General features: G+C 45.4%; 1 protein-coding gene across 2 annotated transcripts in view; it reads right to left on the bottom strand.

Annotated features, from left to right (window-relative positions):
• SHANK1 (SH3 and multiple ankyrin repeat domains 1) overlaps positions 1–22,677 on the bottom strand; it is a 463,174-nt gene that overhangs the window by 176,838 nt on the left and 263,659 nt on the right. For both annotated transcript variants that reach the window (XM_083162439.1, XM_083162440.1), the window contains exons 11-14: positions 21,746–22,031; positions 20,064–20,227; positions 13,459–13,572; positions 1,895–1,970 (exon numbers count right to left, since the gene is read on the bottom strand). In XM_083162439.1, coding sequence (XP_083018565.1) covers positions 1,895–1,970; positions 13,459–13,572; positions 20,064–20,227; positions 21,746–22,031 — 640 coding nt within the window. The remainder of the gene's footprint in view (positions 1–1,894; positions 1,971–13,458; positions 13,573–20,063; positions 20,228–21,745; positions 22,032–22,677) is intronic.

Here is a 22,677-nt window from a genome sequence, read left to right as displayed (position 1 = left end):
TGGCCAGGCTGACCGGTCAGAGGGCTGAATGCTTTGGCCGCGCGACCTTATATAATAAGTGTCCCCCGGCTGTGGCATTACCCTGCTGGCTGGTTTGGCCTGGGGCTGGTTCTTAAAATACGGGGGACCCCTGGTCATTTTGGGAACCAGCCCCGGACCTGGAGCCTGGGGCTGGTTTTAAAAAATCAGTGAAGCCCTATTTGTCGGGTTTCCTGATTTTTTAATACCAGCCCCGGCTCTTTCAGCCTGGTGCTGGTTACGTCTGTGGGGGGGACCCCACGCCGTTTTTCTTTTTTAGTCAAAGCTGGAACGCCCACATGGGCGTTCCAGCTTTGGCAGTATAGTCGCAAGGACGGCAGCATATCGGTCGAACGTGCGTACACACTGCACTTTTGTACCGATATGAGGCCGTCCTGTCGGATGAAAATTTAACAGCAAAGAACCGTCGACCGACCGAGTATGGACGGTCAAGACAGTTTTTTGCCGTTTATCGCTCGTACGGGACAGCGTACACACATATACAATTGAACGGCTGTCCGACCCAGAACGAAAGAACGGCCCGACAATTGTATATATGTGTACCCAGCTTAAGCCATGCAAATGTATGTACAGATGCCTGGTATAATGATTAAGGGGTAGATGTATGAAGCAGTGATAAGGGAGGAGACGTGATAAAGTGCCTGGTACTTTATCACTGGCCAATCAGCTTCTAACTGTTAACTTACAGGCTGGGTTTAAAAAAGAACAGAGCTGATTGGACGGTGATAAAGTACCAGGCACTTTATCACTTCTCCTCCCTTATCACTGCTTCATACATCTAGCCCTGAATCCACTGTGAGTCCACTGTGCTTGTAATAAGCATATTGATATCCTTACAAAAAAATAAGGATCAAATATGGTTTGAGGTAACATGTTTTAAAAAAGGGGCAGACTAGATGGGCCAAGTGGTTCTTATCTGCCGTCAAATTCTATGTTTCTATGTTTCTATGTTAAAGAGTGCTAAGCAAAGTGTCACCAGTTTTTTTAAGGGCATCACTTGTTTATCTAAAATACAACCCAAAAGACATTATGGGGTAGATGTATGAACCAGTCATAATGGGGTAGATGTATTAAGATGAGACATGTCCCATGGCAACCAATCAGCTGCTCTGTATATTTTATATTATGCAAATTATAGATGTTACTTCAGTGCTGATTGGCTGCCATGGGCCAGGTCTCCTCTGGCTCACTTCTCCTCCCTTATCCCTGCTTCATACATCTACCTCTTTATATCAACAGTAAGAAAACATACTCTATTGGATGACAAAGAGTTACCCTGATTATATATTTACCAGCAGTATAGTCACATGCATCTTAGGTGTAGCCGCACTAACTTACATGGAGAGGGAAATCATAGGAAATTCAATTAATCCATTTTATTGTAAATGCAAATACAAGGTGACAATAACACAATTAAGCACTTTGGATAAACACTATATTCATATACATGTACATGTACATATACATAAGAAACTTATAACTATTTGTCCATCCTTGTCCTCAATATTCCTCTAGTCATTTACTGTATATAATGTATTGTACCTGTAAAACTGATCTACATTATACACCTATCCAGCAAGTGATGTACAGTACACAGACTGTGCTCTGAGCATTGCACCTCGGCCATAAGGTAAAAGCATACACAAACCGGTCACACTATGCCAACACTGTGCTCTCTTTGCCGTAACAATTGATACCCATCTTCCATGTTTTCTCAGCCTCACTCTGACCTCTGTGAAGTTACCTGGCAACAGTCCACGCTACAATCACACCTGACTGTCCTTGAAGACAGCGTGCTGCTAAAATGCCCACAGACAGATGGAACATAGCATAAGGAAGAGCTGGGATTTCTTACCTGGGAGCATCAAAGCTGTCGTATGATCCAACCGTGTAGTGGCGAAACAACCGCTTGGCTTTGTCGCTCCTGCTCTCTGCAAGGTACAAAGACAGTGAAAGCTGCGTGAGTCTCTCAGTTTACTTGGATAGGACCCTAGTGAGATAATATCTTGCTATAAGGAAAAATAATATAATTTAATTTAAATAGCATTTTGCACAAAGTAGGAATCAAATTGGTAAACTCACTAATAAATTGAATATGATAAATTGCCACCTGTCGACTGTTCTGGCCTTGGGATTTAAAACAGCGATAATATTAACCCCTTCCCGACATTTGACGTACATGTACGTCATGGTCGGGAAGTACTTCCCGACATTTGACGTACATGTACGTCATGGATTCTAACTGTCACTGCGTCTATAGACGCGGTGACAGTTAGGAGATGTCTGCTGTCCCTGACAGCAGACATCCCCCCTCGTCGCCCAGGGGGGGCAGGGGTGCCCCCCCCGGTCGGCGATCACTGTGATTGGCTGTTCAAATCTGAACAGCCAATCACAGCGTTTCCTGTGTTACCGGCGGCTAAGCCGCTCGGTAACACAGAAAACGGTGGTGATCGGTGCAGCACCGATCACCACCGAGCGGCAGCACCCCCCTCCCACCCGCCGGGCACTCACCCGGCAGCAGCAGCAGCTCCAGCGGCTCCACCGCTACGTCCGGAGCGCACGCTGCGCTCCCCTCCTCCCCCCTCCCCCCCGCAGCAGCAGCAGCAGCAGCAGCAGCATCATGCTGCTGCTGGAAAAGTTAAAAATAAAATAAAATAAAAAAATGTGCAAATGTGTGTATATATATATATATATATATACACACACATATATATATATATATATATATATATATATGTGTGTGTATATATATGTATATATATGTATATATATATATATATATATACACACATATATATATATATATATATATGTGTGTGTGTGTGTGTGTGTGTGTGCGTATACCGCACCGATCACCAACGATCGCCAGCCCCCCCCCCCCCTCCCACCCGGCAGCCCCCCTCCCTCCCACCCACCCGGCTGCCGCAGCGCCAGCACCCCTCCCACCCCCCCGCCAGCCGCAGCGCCAGCCCCCCTCCCAAAGCTGGTGACCAAAATGGGGTCACTTGTGGGGGGGTTCCACTGTATTGGTGCTTCGGGGGTCTTGCTAATGCGACATAGCACCCGCCATTCATTCCACCACCAAAAATCACTCCTTCCCTTCTGAGTCCTGCCATGCACCCAACTGGTATTTTTTGGTCACATGTGAGGCATTGCCGTACCCGGGAGAAATTGGGGCACAGATTTTGGGGTGCTTTGTCTCCTTCATTCCTTGTGAAAATTAAAAATTTTGAGCCAGAACTGCATTTTTGTGTAAAAAATTAAATTTTTTTACACAAAAATGCAGATCTGGCTCAAAATTTTTCATTTTCACAAGGAATGAAGGAGACAAAGCACCCCAAAATCTGTGCCCCAATTTCTCCCGGGTACGGCAATGCCTCACATGTGACCAAAAAATACCAGTTGGGTGCATGGCAGGACTCAGAAGGGAAGGAGTGATTTTTGGATTTTGCAGCACAGATTCTGGTTGAATGACCCCCGAAACACCCATACAGTGGAACCCCCCCACAAGTGACCCCATTTTGCAAACTACACCCCTCAGGGAATTCATCTAGGGGTATAGAGTACATTTCAAACCCCCCGGGGTTTCACCAATTTTGATACAACTGAGCTGTGAAAATAAAAAATTATTTTTTTTCATTTTCACTGCCCAGTTGTACCACAATTGGTGAAACCCCTGGGGGTTTGAAATGTACACTATACCCCTAGATGAATTCCCTGAGGGGTGTAGTTTGCAAAATGGGGTCACTTGTGGGGGGGTTCCTAACTTTTAGCATCTTATGGTGCCTAGAAACCTACATGGTGCCTAAAAAATAATCTCATAAAAAGGAGTCTCCAAAATCAAGTAGGTGCTCCTTCTATTATGAAGCCTGTGGTTTGGTCACCGTGCACACTAGGGCCACATATAGGATATTTATGAAAACCAAAGAATTGGGGGAATCAATTTTTAGTCACATTTCTCTAGTAAAATCTACTGTGTTCCTTAGAAAAATGTATTAAAATTGAAAATCCGAAAAAAAAATGAAATTTTGAAATTTCACCTACACTTTGTTTTAATTCCTGTGAAACACCTAAAGGGTTAACAAACTTCCAAAATGCTGTTTTGAATACTGTGAGGGGTGCAGTTTTTGAAATGGCATCATTTATGGGGGTGTCTCACATACAAGTCCCTCAAAGTCACATCAGAACTGAACTGGTCCCTAAAAAAATCAGTGTTTGAAATTTTCTTGAAAATTTGAGAATTTGCTAGTCATATTTGAAGCCTCCTAGTGTCCAAAAAAATTAAAAGGAAGTTGAAATAATGATTGCAACATAAAGTAGACATATGGTCTTTGTTAGTTATTAACTATTTTGAGTGGTATGATTATTTGTCTCACAAGCAGAAAATGTGACATTTTGCATATTGCTAAATTTTCCATTTTTTCACGATATTTTGGTATTTTTCACAAAAAAACACAGACTGTATCGACCAAAATTTACCACTAACTTGAAGTACAATGTGTCACGAGAAAACAATCTCAAAATCACTGGGATAAGTAAAAGCAAAAAAAAGTTATCCCCACTTAAGTGAGACATGTCAGATTTGAAAAAAAGGGCTCTGTCATGAAGGCACAAACTGGCTCTGTCATGTAAGAGGCCAATAATATTATTGGCCTTTTAAATCCAGCAAACCAGAACATCCGACTAACGGTGACTTCTCAAAGCGGCCACTTAAATATAACTCGGATTCCTACTGATGGGAAAACGCTATTTAAATGAATTATTTCTCATTTACTTTCCAATGTGTTTTCAAATTCAGCAATATGAAGCTCTAGAGCAGTGATTTTCAACTTTTTTACCTTGCGGCAAACTAAATTAAGATTTTAAAATTGCCAAGGCACACCATGAGATCCCCACAGGGCAAAACACATTGGACCCCACAGAAAAAAAAAAAACATATTGGCCCCCATATAAAAAACAATCACACTGGTCACCACAGGTAACACAAATAAAATACATTGGCCCATTACATGAAAAGAAGAGACCACTAAATAACAGTTGAACTGGTGGTGGCTGTAAACTGGTTTGGGCATCTCTAGATCTGCGGGCACGCTTGAGAACAGCTCAAGGCACGCTAGTGTGCCACAGCGCAGGGGTTGAAGAACACTGCCCTATACAGTAGGTTAAATACACCCCAAAGTGTTACACATGTAGAAAACGCATGATACAAAATAAACATATTAAGAAAATAAACTTTTTAGTAGTTCTTCAGCAAAACCAAAGCCTGTTTTTGGAAATACCTAGGGGTACTGTATATTTGCTAAGATGGAAGTTCTATTGAAGATGGGATGTTGCTATAGGTAACCAATCAGATTCTATATATTATCTTCTAGAAGGTGGTAAATAAATAAGTAGTTTCTGATTGGTTGCTATAGGCAACACCCCATCTTCAACTACCAACTTAGCATATAAGCCCCCTAGAGTCATGCTGAGTAAGGCAGCTGAAAGCTAGAGCCCCAAATGAAGTGAGTGAGGTTTTTAGTCCTATACCGGAGGATCGGAGTCAGGGCCATCTAAATGCTCAATGGGCAGCTGCCCAAGGGTCCCCTTTCTAGGGGCCTTCGAGCTGGGGCAGATTGGGTTGTGGGCATCTGCCTCCTGAGCTTCTTGGGAGGCAGTAGAGAATGGCAGCATTCTATAGCTGCTTCACAGTCTGTAGGAAGACAGTGAATAGCTGTCATCATGCTAATTAGAGGATGGCTGGAGCTATTTACCAATCAGAGTCCAGCATTCTCTACCTGCCTCCCAACTGCAGTCAAACAGTGAATGGCTGTCATCATGCTGATTGGTGGATGGCTAACCGCCACCCAGACAGAATGAAAACCCGCCCCATGCAAATCTGCGAGTGAATTGAAAATATATCGTTATCTTCTCCCCTGTGGCACATCCGTACGCAATTCCCCAACCATCATTTGATTTCCCCAGCCTGTGCAAATGGGAGTCTGCCCGTTCCACAACTCTGCGAGAGACACAGGCTTTGCGGTCAGTCCTTGTGCCAAAGCATCCTCACTCCCGTACCATATCCTGGACCACAATTTGCTGCCCATTGTCCCACTCATCTGGCATCATCAGACTGGTTGGCAAATGTCACTGCTAGGCATGTGCCTAGAGGGAAATCCACCACAGGGTCCAGTAGTGAGAACTATTATACACCATGCCATATGCTACCGTAGTGTCAGCACCTATTGTATGTACTCCATCATTTTAATAGGATTCCATATTATAGGACATGTTTGAAAACATCTGTCAGCCAAAGTTCTAATGTATGCAAATGAGCTTGCATGTTTTATTTTTGGGTGTTTTTTTTTTTAAATTTCTGTAAACATATAGGGCCAGATTCACTAAGCTTTAAAAAGTGAAACATTGGAGTGCTAAACAACCAGCCAATCAGCTCCTAACTGCCATGTTACAGACTGGGCTTGAAAATGACAGTTAGGAGCTGATTGGTTGGTAGTTTATCACTCTCCATTTTATCACTATTTGAAGCTTAGTGCATCTGGCCCAATATGCTTTGCACACCAAATAGAGCATGTATCAGGGTTGATCGCTGTTGTGCACATTTGCAAACTGAGCGATTATCGATTGACTGTGCATGATTATGGGTCGAAGGTCACACCCATGAGCCAAAATAGCACAAAGAAATAGCGAATGGATCTAATCGCAATCCTTTTAAGGGAGGGTCTTTGACTCGGTGGCCATTTTTCCATTGCTCTGCGCATGTGCAGTGGAGTCTGAGCACTCTCGTGCTCAGACTCCACAATGCTGTGCTGCCGGCTGCAGCAGTGATACAAAATGCGCCCGAAAAAATGTCCGCTGTGCAATTTTTACAGGGATTCCGCTCTAGTGCTCAGACCGTACTGCTTCCATCAGAGGGGTGGGTGCCCGCCCAGAGGAGGCTGCACACGGGTCTCCTCCTCTGCTAAAACTCCCCTTCATAGGGCTGGGTTGCTTACCCTCCCGGAATGGGCGGGAGGGTCCCAGAAATCAGGTCAACCTCCCGGCCTCCCGGAGAGGTAGGCAAGCCTCACAGAATCTGGGCAGCCTCCCACGACCCCCGTCGTGTCTTTGTAGCCCTGCCCCTGCTGTGCAAAGCATGAAATACCGGCATGGCACGAGGACACAATTGCATTGGCCACGCCCCCACACTGCTCATCCACCGGCCGCCCACTCCCATCCCACCCTGGCCCCACGCTTCACTGAACTGGCTGCCTTCTCCTGGAGAGGGCAGCCAGGAAGTTGGCAACCCTGGCATAGGGAGTAGTACATTTTTTTATTTTTTTAAAGGGTTATTTGAGTTTATAGGGAACCACAGTAAAATGGCAGCTTCCTGTTAGTGGGGGGTAGCCATGACAGGAGTTACTCTCTGTCTCTCTTATTCACAGACACTGTACAAGGCTGGAGTAAGGACTATTGTTGAGATCACATTGTTCTAGCCTGTGGTACATACAGTAGAGCAGGCATGTCCAAACTGTGGCCCTTCAGCTGTTGTGAAACTACAAGTCCCATCATGCCTTGCCACAGTTTTGCTATTAGGGAATGCTAAAACTACGGCAAGGCATGCTGGGATTTGTAGTTTCACAACAGCCGGAAGGCCACAGTTTGGGCATGCCTGCAGTAGAGGCTGCACCGACACTTACAAGTATGGTGGTGTTAATTAATCACAAGGCCACAGTCAGGCGCAAGAAGCAGAGTGACAGATCCACTGATTAGTTAGATGGCACAGTGCCCAGCCATCTCTTATCTTGCCACCACTTTTATCTCCATAGACCTACCCTGTAATATATTCCCATTTTCATCATGGATACTACAGGTAATGACATCAATTGCTAAAGAAGAGAGTAGAGAAGTGATTCATGCTTAGCATGAAATTCACTTCATGATCCACATGGTGGCAGCAGAGACCCATTATGTGTTAATGTAGGAGTGAGAAGAAGCCTCTTTTTATTCACGTCAACAGAACAAAAATAATAAATAGTAAAATACAACCGCACCAGCTGATAATGACAGAAATTGTGACTCAATGAGTTTAAAGCCTTTTCGCTGCTTAGCGAGTGGGTAAACGCAGTCCCTCCGAACAAAAATATGCGCAGATCCCCCCACCATTGGAACGGGTCGATTTCATCCCCGTCCAATCAAAACTGAATCACCCACCAGGTGCCTGATTCAGAGATAACCAGAGTAAACCGTTTAGAGTGTGCACCTGCATTTTTTTCTTTTCTATTTCTGTGAGGCACTACAAGTCTAAGCATGGTAGTGATAATGGTTAGAATTAGGGTGTGTAGTCCAGCCCCTTGCCTCCATATAAAATATACATACTGTACAAAACGAATTCAGCAAAAAAAAAAAAAAAAAAAACAATGTAACATGTCCATGTCCAAGCATTATACTCACTCAGCTGACCAAGTGGCTTAGGGCAGGATGTACTAAGGCAGTGTTTTTCAACCAGTGTGCCGTGGCACACTAGTGTGCCTTGAGCTGTTCTCAAGTGTGCCCCCACATCTAGAGATGCCCAAACCCATTTACAGCCACCACCAGTTCAAATGTTATTTACTGGTCTCTTCTTTTCATGTAAAGGGCCAATGTATTTTATTTTTGCTACCTGTGGGGATCATTGTGATTGTTTTTAATGTGGGGGCCAATAGGTTTTGTTTTTTCCTGTGGTGGCCAATGTGTTTTGTCCTGTGGGGATCTTAGGTGTGCCTTGGCAATTTTAAAGTCCTATTTAGTGTGCCGCAAGGTAAAAAGGTTGAAAATCACTGTACTAAGGGGAAAATGCAGTAAAACCCCTGTTTTACCGCATTTTCCTATGTATTTAAATGCCGTCGCCACGATACCGCATTGGCGATACCCTATAGAAGCCTATGTGCTTCTTTTCGCCGCCCGACGCCTCCGCCGCAAACCCGCCGACCCCCCTTGTCCCCCTCCCTCTGGCTTACCTTAGTCCAGGTCCTCCTGGACCCTGAAGGTAAGCCCTTCCACCCCCTAGTAAAGCAGCCGGACGTCCTTCCGGCTGCAGGGGGGGGGGGGGGGGAGGCGCCGGGGACAGCCTGCTTAGCTGTTTCCGGCGTAAGCAGAGAAGCAGGCGGCAGGGAGGTGACGGAGACCCCCCGCACACCACAGTACAGGTATCACGGGGGGTCTCCATCACTGCTCCGCGATGCTATCCGCATATGTTAGTACAAATGCGCTGGCATTGCGGCGGGCGGCAATGTATTTTAATACATCCCGCCCTAAGTAGGCATACTTGTGATGGTCTAATATGGGTCTATTACTGGATAAAACAAGACCAAGCAGTAGATGAGGCATGCCATCCGTCCGACAGTTGGAGGAGACAGAAGGATCTGTTTGGATCCCTATTCACACTCAGTAACGCCATGCAGTGTCGGACTGGGGCATAAAGGGATGATGAAGTTATAGTGGCCCACTTTAGGGTGTGTGGCCAGTCTCCAGAGGGGGTGTGGCCAGCTGCCACAAAAGTTTAACAAATCATTAAAGAGTATAAATATTATACTAAAATAAATACTGCTAGTGCATGCATGATGATGTACCAGACTTATAACAGCAATGCACTGTAGAGAATACATCATAGTTCTGCGCAGTATAATATAACATATGTATAATGTATATAATTCATGTTCACAGTCTGGAACCTTAACCATATAATTGGTGGTGGCCCCCCAGGCAGTGGGGCCCATGAGGGTTTCCCCTGTACCCCTGTGGGCCAGTCCAACACTGACGCCATCTGAAGCTAGTGGGAAAGGGTTTGCTGTCAATGTCAAGATCTGAAAACATTTCATTCTGGAGCTTGATCAATAACACAGCTGCAAGGCAGCATGCGTCTTCTGGGGGTGACAGTGATGTCCCCCAACACTGACAGTAACAGTACTGTAGGGATGGTGCTATTTCCTGCAATCAGATTTACGTCTTATACACTGGTCAATTCTGTGTATTTTTCTATTTAATCTTGCTTATATAAGCAAAATAGGACGGAAATCGAACGGAAATCGAATGCATTCGACTTCGATTCGATCCTGATGCGCGGCACCGCGACAGTGGGAACGAATAGAAAGATAGACTGTGCAGGCAAGACTATATAGTACAGATTGAATGTATACATGGCACCGTGTGATTCGATCCAGATTGATTGAGATTGAATCTGGATTGAATACATCGCACTGTGGACCTTATTCTGGTCCCTTCGCAGGCCCACGTACACTTGCACGGGGCCGATGTTTTTGCATTGCTCGTGTGCATCCACGGTGACCAAACTGGTCGCTGGTTGCACACATCCATGCTTGCAAACAGAGGACGGGGGGCAGCGTGCTGGTCCAATAGCATATGGGAACGCACAGCGTTTTTTGGGCATTCCCATGCTAATGGCGCCGTGACGGATATGCGGGGGGCAGGCAGCTGACAACACTGGGTGGCAGCTGCTCACCCACTTCCCCCTGAGCGTACACGCATATGTAAGATTGCTCAGTGCAACCTTACATATGCGTGCACCTTCCACATCTTTCGATGGTCGCCGACCATCGAAAGATGTGGGAGGGTCCCAGTGGCCTGCGAATGGATGTTTATGTAAAACATCTATTCGCAGCCATTGTGAACGTACTCACCTTGCGAATGGTGGGCTGGCGTGTGTACACCACTTTAAGTGATTGATAAAATGCACAAACGTAACATCCCGTAACATTGCAGTGTTCTTTATTCTTTATTTGTTACCAGAAACACAGGCGGCGATATGGACAATACCTCCTGCCTCGCAGGCTTAATAGCATTTTTACTTAGCTTAGTAATAATCATGCAGCAATCGCTGTTCCCGCTTGATTAGCTGGGCATGTAGGTTCAATAAATAGGCCCCTATATCTTCTGTTGTGCTGACGGAATAATATCTTTGTTCAAAACATTTAGTTTGGGACACAGGCAGCAGCTACAGCTTGCTAGGATGAAGCGCGGAAGCAGTGGCGTAACTATAGCACCGCAGCCCCTGCGGTCACGGGGGGGGGGGGCGCTGTGCATATGGGGGCGCCGGGGGGGGGGGGGCTGCAGTGCTATAGTAATCCCCCCACCCCCCATCCCCCGCATGCTTACCTGTCCGCGCGTCCCGGCTCCCCTCCTGGCTTCAATCAATGCTATGGAGACGGACCACGATAAAATTGCCGCCCCATAAAGCAGACTGTTCTCTGAAACTGTCTGCGGTATGGGGGCGGCCATTTTATCGTGGCCCGTCTGCATAGAATTGATTGAAGCCAGGAGGGGAGCCGGGACGCGCGGACAGGTAAGCATGCGGCAATGGGGGGAGGGGGGACGGGGAGCAGGCACGGGGGGCCGGCCAGACGGGCGGGGAGGGGGGGCGCCCCCCCATTAGCAGCGGGGGGCGCCCCAAACTAAGCTACGCCGGTGCGCGGAAGCCGCTATTATTAAAAATATAGATTAGATAAAGATAGATTATTATTTTCTCTGTGCTGTGCTGGGTCACCTCGGCGCGCCGGCTCGTCATACAAGCCTGGCTCCATCTGTAGAGTCCGATTCAGACCTGAACGCAAGCCTGCGAATTGACACAGAGGCCGATTTTCGAAGAACTGCGCATGCGTATGGGATGTAATGCTCATGCGCGGCGCTGGCCTGCTACTTTTTCCTATTCACAAGCTGTTTTTAAGGTGATTGACAGGAAGTAGGCGTTGCCGGTGGTAACGGGCCATTTCATGGGAGTGCTGAGAAAAATGCTGGGAGTGGCAGGGAAAAGGTAGGTGTGCCCAAGCGTTTTAGGGGAGGGTGTGGGACGTCAGCTCCAGGCTGGATATGCCTGTATTCAGCGCAGCCGCTTAGTCCCTGGCTACTCCTAGCTTGTGGTGACTGGTGCTCAGTGGTAAAATCATACTTTATAGAGTACATGTAATTACCCTTTATACAGTAGTTACATATACTGTATATAACTATTCTGAACAAAGGTGATTCCTAATATAGTATGAAAGAGCAAGTAACTATGGGCCTTATTCTAGTTCACTCTTTTTGACAAAATCCTTCTTAGATGGACAAAACCATGTGCACTGCAGGGGGGCAGATGTAAAATGTGCAGAGAGAATTAGATTTGGGTGAGTTATTTTGTTTCTGTGCAGGGTAAATACTGACTGCTTTATTTTTACACTGCAATATAGATCCCACTTTGAAGTAAAACCCCACCCAAATCTAATTCTCTCTGCACAAGTTACATCTGCCCCACCTGCAGTGCACATGGTTTTGTCCATCTAAGAAGGATTTTGTCAGAAAGAGTGAACTAGAATAAGGCCCATAGTTACTTGCTCTTTCATACTATATTAGGAATCACCTTTGTTCAGAATAGCTTTTTTTAACTAAAATAAGGCCCTATATCTGGGACAAACCAAGTTGCTCTGCAAGGACAAAAAATATATATTTTTAATTTTGCATGCACAGTAAATACAGGCTGCTTTTGCATGTAGCGCACAATTGCTGGACAACTTTATTTTTACACTGCCATTTAGATTTCAGCATGGCCAGTCCCCTCCCAAATCTCTCAGAACATGTTATATCTGTTACATCAAATAATAACTGGGGCTTCGACTCACTGGGGAATGCCGCAGGTCACAGGGGCCCGGCCTCTTGTCTCTTTATGCCAGGCGGCTACTAGGCAGAGTAAAAGGAAGGTGGAGTAAAAGGGAAGTGGAGCTTCTAAGCCAGCACCTGTCACTGCTAGCCGAGCCGAGTGCTCAGTCAGACTCGATCTCTCGGTGTGGCCAGACCGTCGGGCCATCAGTTCCTCTGAAATTTGCCAGAAGTACCAAATAGGCAGGTCGGCCCTGCATCTGCCCCACCTGCAGTACAGCTGGGTATTACCCAGGTGCAGAGTTACTATACTTGCTGTTTTATACAGGTGGAGCCGCTCTCATCTGAGAGTCACCGACAAACGGCGTGAATGAGGTGTGCGCGAGTGTGTGAGGATTGCGTGCCCCATTCATGGCAATGGACGCGCATCTTGGCGGCTCCATCTTTACTTTATTCCCACATCAGAAACAAGCCTAAAGTCACATGCAGTTTTCTGAAGACCACCCCCTTGGTGATCTTTACAAAGATCCCCCCCTTTACTGGGACATTTACTGAACTCTGTATAGGGCTGATGTACAGTATCAAGCAGTGAAAAGAATGGAATAAACCAGTGGGGAATTTGCCCAAAGCAGCCAATCAGCACCTACCTTTCATTTTATGAAATATACTTGATAAATATTTCATGAAAGTGGAATGGTTGCTATAGGCAACTTTTCTCCTGGTCCACTTCTCCACTCTTCACTGCTTGGTACATGAATCGTTATGGCTTGTAATAAATAATAAAACATGATTTTGCCGATAACAAATGCAGGTTACCTTGTTTTCCTTCCTGGGGCTTTGTGGCTATTTCCTCTACGCAGTCCGAAGGGAACCAGCCGGTGCGACCTCTGGCATTTCCTTCCCAGAATCCTCCTTCTCCCACACTCAGAACTGCATAAAATAGAAATGTTATGTAATATTGATATTACTAGAGAAGATATCAAAATATTTCAGGTTACAGTATGACATAAATGACCTAACAAGGCCATTAAGGTAAAAATGGGTAATATGGTGGATGACATCACAATGGATAACATCACTGATGATATCTGATACCAAAAGAGTGGCATGGCTGATGACATCACATAATTGGTCACATAACAATAAGTGACATAACAAGGTGAGACATGAACAATGCAGAGAGCAACTATCTCAATGAAATCACAATATTTGTCATGACTACTTTCATCACAATTGATACAATACAATATATCACCTCAGACATATATACATCATTGACATTTGCAGTTATTGATGATATGGGAGATTTTAGAAACTGATACACTGTCTATGATGTCACAAAGATTGTAATCACTGAAAGTGCAAGGAGTAGAATACTTTGTGACATTAGCACCTTTACAATTGGTTACATCACTGATGATATCACAATGGTTTACATTGCTGACCGAATCGAAGTACTGTATAATGTCAAAAATAGTGAGCATGACCAATGACATTTCAATGTGTGACATAACATTGAATAATGTTATCAGAGTAAATCACCAGTGGGGGTGAAATGACAGCATCAGATGGTCATATGATCTTATTGATTAGCATGACAATTGAGAGTAATATGGTACATTATCATGCATAAATGGTTACCCTTTCACATTGCACACCATCCCGGGTTATTTGTTCGATGTGAAAGGGGTAATACAGAGTTAGGAAGGTCCTGCCTCGCATGCGCATATTTTGAAAAAAAGGTTATCACATAAATGAAATAGGAACAGAAAAAAAGGGGAAAAACTGAAGTTTTGCATCAGTAAACAATTGTTTTTGTGATACCGGAGAGAGGCGGAACTACCAGCAGGTGCAGTGCAAAGGGGCCCCTGACAACTAAGGGGCCCACTGCTGCCCAAACTAGCAATGAGTTATGGTACTTGTTTCCTAGCACGGCGCTGTCTCGTTGATTGTATGCCTTAAGTTTAAGGTACTTAAGGCATGCAATCAACGCGATGGACCCAATTTTCTGTCAATCACCAGCTAATTTGCCGGTGAAACAGAAAATCGTGTTGATCGCGTCCATCGCGGCCCATTATAATGGGCCGCGATGCAACCGACGCGATCAACACGATTTTCCCATAGACTATAATGTTAAATTATTTCTAAAGTCAAAATCGGGTTGATCGCGTCGGTCGCGGGCCATTATAATGGCCCGCGATGCCATCAACGCGATTTTACATAGCTGACCATGTGAAATGGGCCAATATGGCCAATTTCTCATTGAATATGGTTGTAAACTATTCTTAATGCCCCCGTCATTGTTAACGCCACCCCACTATTCACTTAAACCCGAAGCGTGGCGAGCGCAGCGACCCCGTGAGGGGCGGCGGTACGCGTCCTCCGACCTGTTCATACCCCCACTATCCACGTCGTATACCTGTGAAGTTATGCGCGTCCCCTCGCCACGCTTCGGGCTTGGTGGCTCTCTGCCCTCACCACACTTAGAGTTGGCATCAATAGTGGGGTGGCGTTAACAATGGGGGGGCATTTCAAACATGAGAGGGGTTTTCTATTAAAATGGGGGGTTTTGGGGCATTTTACATTAAAATCAATGTAAAATCGGGTCTCAGGGACCATTTTACATTGATTCCAATGTAAAAATCGGGTTGATCGCATCGCATGCGATTTGGTTGGCATGCGATCGATACAATCAAAATCGCGGGCGCCGTGCTAGGAAACAAGTACCTGAGTTATTGTGAACTTGGGTTGGGGGCCTAAATTATATTTTTGCACACAACCAACAAGTCCCACCACCGATACCAGATAATGCATTATGAATGGCTACATATAAAATAAACGTCCATGGCTATGATATATTTTTAACAGTTTAGACAGCATTAGCAATGAAAACACAGACAAAAATTTTAGCACTGTTCGGCTCCCATTTGTCATTATGCCAAACACATCAACGCTGTCCATTGTTTCTTGAGATTAGCACAAACAAACAGATAAACACCTACCAGAGACTTTAATTCAGATAATTTAGAGATTCAAATTTGGCTTCTGGCACTCTCATACTTGGCCAGTAGAGGGCAGTGCTGTAAAGCACTAAGAAAACAGGCATGTTTCCTTGCTGTCATTTATAAAAAGTGAAAATGACCAGTATGCCAAAACGACCTAACTAGCTGGACCCTACAATTAAATACATACTTCAGCACTGGAGATGGGGGGAGTGCTCGCGCTGAATACCTTTTGTATCGAGGGGGCTGCTGGGCTGGAGTTGTCCAGGCTCCTAAACGTGAGTTGTATAGCAGGTAGTTACCTAGCGCTCAACCTCTTATGTATCAATATATGTGGGTATAATGAGAAAATGACACGTGAATTTCCTTTAAGGATTTATTTGCTGTACAAACTATATATGTATCAGAACAAATATAAAATAAGGTAAAAAATGAATGAAAAAATACAGTGAGCTGCAATATATTCCGAGTCCGTCTGGCCACACCAATGGATGCTGCACGATGGTAAGATATGCACCCTGGAGGGCAGATGGGCTATGATATAGCAGTTAAATGGTGGGTAGTATGTGGTCAATTCCTCTGTTATACTGTCACAGAGTGAATGATAAGGGGAGGGTAAATGCAGGATGCCAGCCGTGTTACACACAGAGTTCTGGGAGATGGAATGACCACAGTGGAGAGTGCGGGCTGGCAGAGAAAGTAACACAGTACTGAAGTTTCTGTGTATATTCGCAGAGTATGTCCGATAGAAGAACGCAGTCTATGGGGAGGGGTCAAAGTAAGAGGGTGAGTGTCGCCGGGGGCTGGCGTCCCTGACCACCCGGTGATACACCCAGCTCCTACCCGATACCTGTAGTTGACGATGTTGTAGTCCCTCGCCGCAGTTCTGTCAGAAGTCAGCCGGAGCGTGTGGTATTAACCGGCAGCAGAAGCGCACTGCTCAACAGCGTCTTCCTTCACTTCCGGGTTCGGCTGGGGAGCGTGCGCCCGGAGTTAAGGTGACAGCCGGAGCTGTGCGTGCTCAACTCCTCGATTGGAGGAGACTTGGATCAGGGTGTGTGGGTAGTGGTGAAGCTGTTGAGCAGTGCGCTTCTGCTGCCGGTTAATACCACACGCTCCGGCTGACTTCTGACAGAACTGCGGCGAGGGACTACAACATCGTCAACTACAGGTATCGGGTAGGAGCTGGGTGTATCACCGGGTGGTCAGGGACGCCAGCCCCCGGCGACACTCACCCTCTTACTTTGACCCCTCCCCATAGACTGCGTTCTTCTATCGGACATACTCTGCGAATATACACAGAAACTTCAGTACTGTGTTACTTTCTCTGCCAGCCCGCACTCTCCACTGTGGTCATTCCATCTCCCAGAACTCTGTGTGTAACACGGCTGGCATCCTGCATTTACCCTCCCCTTATCATTCACTCTGTGACAGTATAACAGAGGAATTGACCACATACTGTACTACCCACCATTTAACTGCTATATCATAGCCCATCTGCCCTCCAGGGTGCATATCTTACCATCGTGCAGCATCCATTGGTGTGGCCAGACGGACTCGGAATATATTGCAGCTCACTGTATTTTTTCATTCATTTTTTACCTTATTTTATATTTGTTCTGATACATATATAGTTTGTACAGCAAATAAATCCTTAAAGGAAATTCACGTGTCATTTTCTCATTATACCCACATATATTGATACATAAGAGGTTGAGCGCTAGGTAACTACCTGCTATACTTCAGCACTGCAAAGACACAACTATCTCAAAATTCCTACAGGTTGACAGCAGTATCATGTGCCCCAGATTTACATCATAGCACACATTTCAGCCCATGTTTTTAACTATGTGCTGCTGCAATACTGATTCTTCACTAGAGAACCTTAGAACATATATGTATCTCTGATATATTTGGCCAGATCTGTCACTCTGTGACTGTGTGCATAATGCTGGGAGGAGTCATGGGCGGGGTTATAGAGTGACAGATCGAGTAGCCTATCAAATAGCAAGAGAAGAAGGAGATACCCATGTGTATCACACTTCAGGGTGGCTATTTGGGGTCTGTGGGCCATTTAACATTGTTCCCTATGTAAAATCGCAGATTTTTTGGCCGCATGCGATGCGACCGACGCAATTTTTTCCTTGCGATGCCTAAGACCAAAATCGTGGGCGCCGTTCTAGGAAACAAGTACCATAACTACATACTTGCTACATGTCACTGCCCATGTGATAACAGGGAATAGATGACAGGGAACATGCTGGAGGAGAGGAGCTGACACAGGTGAGGGACAGCCGGCTGCTGGGATCAGTGTGTAGTTCTGTACTACAAATCATTCTATTCCCCACCACCATGCTGCTAGAGACTACAACTCCCGGCATGCTGTGCGGTAAAGGGCGGCCTCTGATTGGCCGGATGCAGCTTGCCTATGGACTGTGCATGTGAGTGAGGAAGTCAGCAGCAGCACTGTCCCCTGCTATGCAGCAACAGCAGCTATGAAGAGGGGTGAACATTATATCAAGTGATGCCTAATACTGAGCACTGCAGCCTCCCCCTGCTCTGTGTTCCATTCCCCACCACCATGCTACTAGAGACTACAACTCCTGGCATGCTGTGCGGTAAAGGGTGGCCTCTGATTGGCCAGATGCAGCTTGCCTATGGACTGTGCATGTGAGAGAGGAAGCTCAGCAGCAGCACTGTCCCCTGGTATGCAGCAGCAGCAGCAGCAGCAGCTATGAAGAGGGCTGAGCAGTGCAGCCTCCCCCTGCTCTGTGCCTCCTCTTCTGCTGCCTGTAATGTACCCTAGCACTACTGATATATATATATATATATATATATATATATATATATATATATATATATATATTTATATATATACACACACACACCTTAGCACTACTGGTTTATATAAATATATATTCTAGCACTACTGATTCATAGCGTGACAGATTGGGTAGCCTATCAAATAGCTGTGATGAGCGATAGAAGGTGTATCCCCAGTCGTCCCCCCCCCCTTGATCCCTTAGCTGTATCCCCACTTTCCACCGTGCTCCCCCCAGCAGCATCCCCCGCCATTTCTCGACGTCTATCCACAGCTATCCGCCCATGAGAGGGCCTAGTGCCGGCACCTATCATAGGTGGCATGCTGCCTGTGACCATGTCTGAGCGGCCAGAAACAAGTGACAGGTGACGCCGCTCCCCACTCGCCCATAAGTGCATGGAGGGTAAGCAGAGCACAGTGGCGTACAATACATAATAGTGCTTCAAACCCCACCAACACCACCCAAAGGTGCACTTAAATCGCCCTGATATGCTTATTCACAAATTGGCAATTATGGTTAAATTGCATTTAATTAATCTACAATTGACCCCTCATTACATGTATATTTATTCTGTTCTAATGTGCCACTTTCCTCACTGCCTATGTGTCCCCCCAATGGTTTATGCTTATATTAAATGGATGTGGGTGTTTGTGTTGCATTGTGAAAGTTGACACATGTCGACTCCTGTGAATTGCGTGTCCTGTTGTCCTAACATGACAGGCACACTTGCATTAAGGGTGTAGATGGTTAAAAGAAACCTAATTCCACATATTCCAACATGTGTATTTGGCCTAACAATCAATCCAAAAAATCCTACCTTGGTGACACGTGTAGAAAGTGAACCTTCCAATGTGTTTGAGTACACACCTAGGTGTACGCCCAGGTATATGCCCAGTTTTGCCCTATTTTCTGGCCTCTCCCCTAAAAACGCCCACATTACGCCCACTTTGACCGTCTGTGTGCGGACAGGACTTTTTGATCGGCGAGGTCTAAAGAGGTGTCAACTTCTTTTGAAGCCAAAGGAATGTGCAGATAACAGATTGTAAGGCTGTTTTAAACTCCATAGAACAGACGCTCATAAATACGCCAGGGGAAATGTAAACCCTGCTAGTTTGATCTTTGTGAACTCCATCCCACACATAACAGAAGACCCTAAGGTCTCTGTTGTAAATCCTGGATTCTTTACAGAGCGCTGGCCATGCCCCCACAGCGGCGCTGTATTCAGGTAGCCCACCGCTTTCCCTATATGTAGCAGTCAGCTAGACCTACTGTACTTATTCCTAAAACAATGACTGCTGTATATGTTAGATGGCATATGGAGGTGTACCGGGAAAACACGGGGGGTGAGATTTAATAGGATGAGAGATTCAGAAAGTGAGAGATTTGGTGAGAAATCTCCAGTCTTTTTAAAGCGGCAATCATTTACACTGCAAAACCAGTCTGATTTTGCAGTGTAAATGATTGCCGCTTTAAAAAAACTTGAGATTTCTTCCCAAATCTCTCACTTTCTGAATCTCTCATCCTATTAAATCTCACCCTGGGTGTCAAACTAGCAGACACTGATGTGAGAGATGTAATACAAGGGAGACATTTTTACCTTTGACCTTTTCTCCTTTACTGAGAGAGATTTCTCCTTCTCCTTGGGACTGGTAAGGTTTTATGGCCACAAATGTGCGTCCTGGCACTGCCGAATACAGCTTGCGCTTCATGCGGTGATTCACAGTGCCCCCAGCAGGGGCTTCTTTTGCAGAACCACTGGAACTGAAGAAGACAAGTGTAGGAGAGAATTAATTATTTTTGCAGTACAGATGTTGCCACGCACGTTGGCTGTCTTATGTCGCGGGTGTGACATCTGTGGCGAAACGTGTGCACTTGGTGCCGCGCGCATACATCAAAGTTTCTACCCTGACTCATTGAAAATACATTAGACAGCAACTAGGCTGCAACTTAGCCACAATGAGCAGGGCAGCCATCAGTGGGAAACAAATATTTATAGTGGATTGCTCCACCATACAAGCAAAGCGCTTCTCAATCAATATTACAAGATATATAATATCTTTGGGAATGTTTCCCTTTTAATTATTCTCATATGGTAATAAACTCACCCTTAAAAATACCTGTCAATTAAACCACATACACACACATATATCAATATCTCATAAAACACTAATCAAACTTATTACGCGTTTCTCTGCCTCTGTAAGACCTCCTGCTGGTGCACAGACTTATCGGAGGAGCCGCTGAGGACATACAGAGGCGGAGAAGTGAGTAATAAGTTTGAGGAGACCAGTGAGGTCATTCTAATTTGCACTCACACCCCTCCACCTCCCCCCGCATATTCATGACTGTTTTAGATGCTTTTCACTGTTTTACTGGGGCCCGGCATACCTCTTGGCAGCTGGGCCCCGGTAAATGTACTGCAACTGGAATGCACCGGGAGACTGACGGAGTCTGTATACGGAGCACAGCGGGACTTGGTATGGATGAAGCTGCAGTATAGGAGCACTTTGTGTGCAGATTCAGAAAGAGAGTCCCACACAATACACGTGTCACATATGATAGTACTCGGCACAGTTTCTTGGTGTATCCTAGTTGTATTGCATTGCTTCGAAGATACACTTTCGGGTGTAATGATGAAAAAAGGTGCCTGGCGCTAGCATAGTCTCAAGGACCCTGGCACACCTCTCACATCACCTGGGCCCGTCATTGCTGTATACAGCCCAAATGACATTATACCACTGCCTTGGATTGTGGGTTATACTGCCCCTAAATCTATCCAAACCAACCAAACATTCCAGCTGTCATCAATTTAACTGCACCAAAGAGTTAAAGGCAAATACTGTAGCTAATGGGCTGCTGCAGGTTTCAGCAGAACTGTGCTGCTTGCATCTCACCATTGAGGAATTTAACCCACTATTATTATTATAGAAAAAAAATAGAACAAGCAGCCAATCATTGGACTGTTCATTTCAGTGCAGAGAATTTTAGGAGATGACCGCGCAGATATAATGGGAGAAGGTAGTCTCTTCATCCATGTGGCTGAGTATGTGAGAGCAAGGCTCTATGTCACCATGAGAGGACGACCTAGGGAATAGAGGTAACCGAAAAACTCCATGTTTGAAATTTCATGAGTGTCCTTCATAATTATGCTCGGCTTAGAGTGATGACATGAGGACAAATGTGTCATTTCAGGGGTGTTATTGCAGATTATGAAAGCATGTATCGAGGGGTCAGGCATTTACAAGCTAGGAGCAGCTGTAGTACATAACGCAAATGTACCTGGGACGCCCACGTGGCTGTTTCTTGGACTCCTCTGTGGTGTGGCTACTCCGTGAAGGCGACCGGCTCCGAGCTCCCCTTGGGCTACTGGAGCTGCGCAGAGTTCCCCCTGAGACCTTTTGTCCCTGCAGAGTGACAGTGTTGGCAGTGGAAGCAGAGAAGACCATCCAGTCAGGCAGTGAGAGGCTGTTATCACTGTTGGCACGAAGGAGGACATGGGGTACGGAGAGAGCTTTCCCACCCTCCCTACGATGGATGGCATAGGATGGAGACTCCTGGAAGGGCACTGAGAACAAAGCAAAATTTAATTATCAATATTATTAAGATCCAAATTGCAATATGGGGACATTAACTAAAAGGTGGTTTATCAAAACAGATGGTTTTCCACATTTAATAAAAGGCAAAACCGCCAGGTATCCACCGACATATTAGTTTAAGAACGGACAATCCGCACATTGCCGGTCCGATTTTTTACTAATACAGGGTAGAAGATGCCAGATTTATCACGTGGTGGTTTTCAGAAATGAAAAAAGCTCCCCAATATTAATAACAGAAGTGGTTGTGACAGGAGAGCTAAAACGCCAACTAACAATTCATCTCCCCTCCCCTGAAAAAATAATATTGCTCTCTCAGGGCCAGAAGTACTAAGCCTTTAAAAGTGTGTCACTTAGTACATACTGTATGGCCCTTAATCAAATTTTTTTTTCTGGCATCCAACTATATACATATTGACTTCATTAAAAGTGTATTGGGAATCCTCACTTCTGATTGGCTACATAGATGTGACAGCCTTTTCAAGCTTCTTAGACAAAGCTCTCGGCAATGCACAGTAGTATGGATGGCCATCATTGCCATTACCATAGATGGCATTAGTGCATACAGACATCGATGGTTGAATACTATGCAATGGATGACCATGGTTTTAACCATCA

The sequence above is a fragment of the Crinia signifera genome, chromosome 19 (assembly GCF_055691185.1).
Source record: "Crinia signifera chromosome 19, ASM5569118v1, whole genome shotgun sequence".
In the NCBI taxonomy this organism is placed as follows: Eukaryota; Metazoa; Chordata; class Amphibia; order Anura; family Myobatrachidae; genus Crinia; species Crinia signifera.
This window is presented reverse-complemented; position numbering and strand designations above follow the sequence as displayed.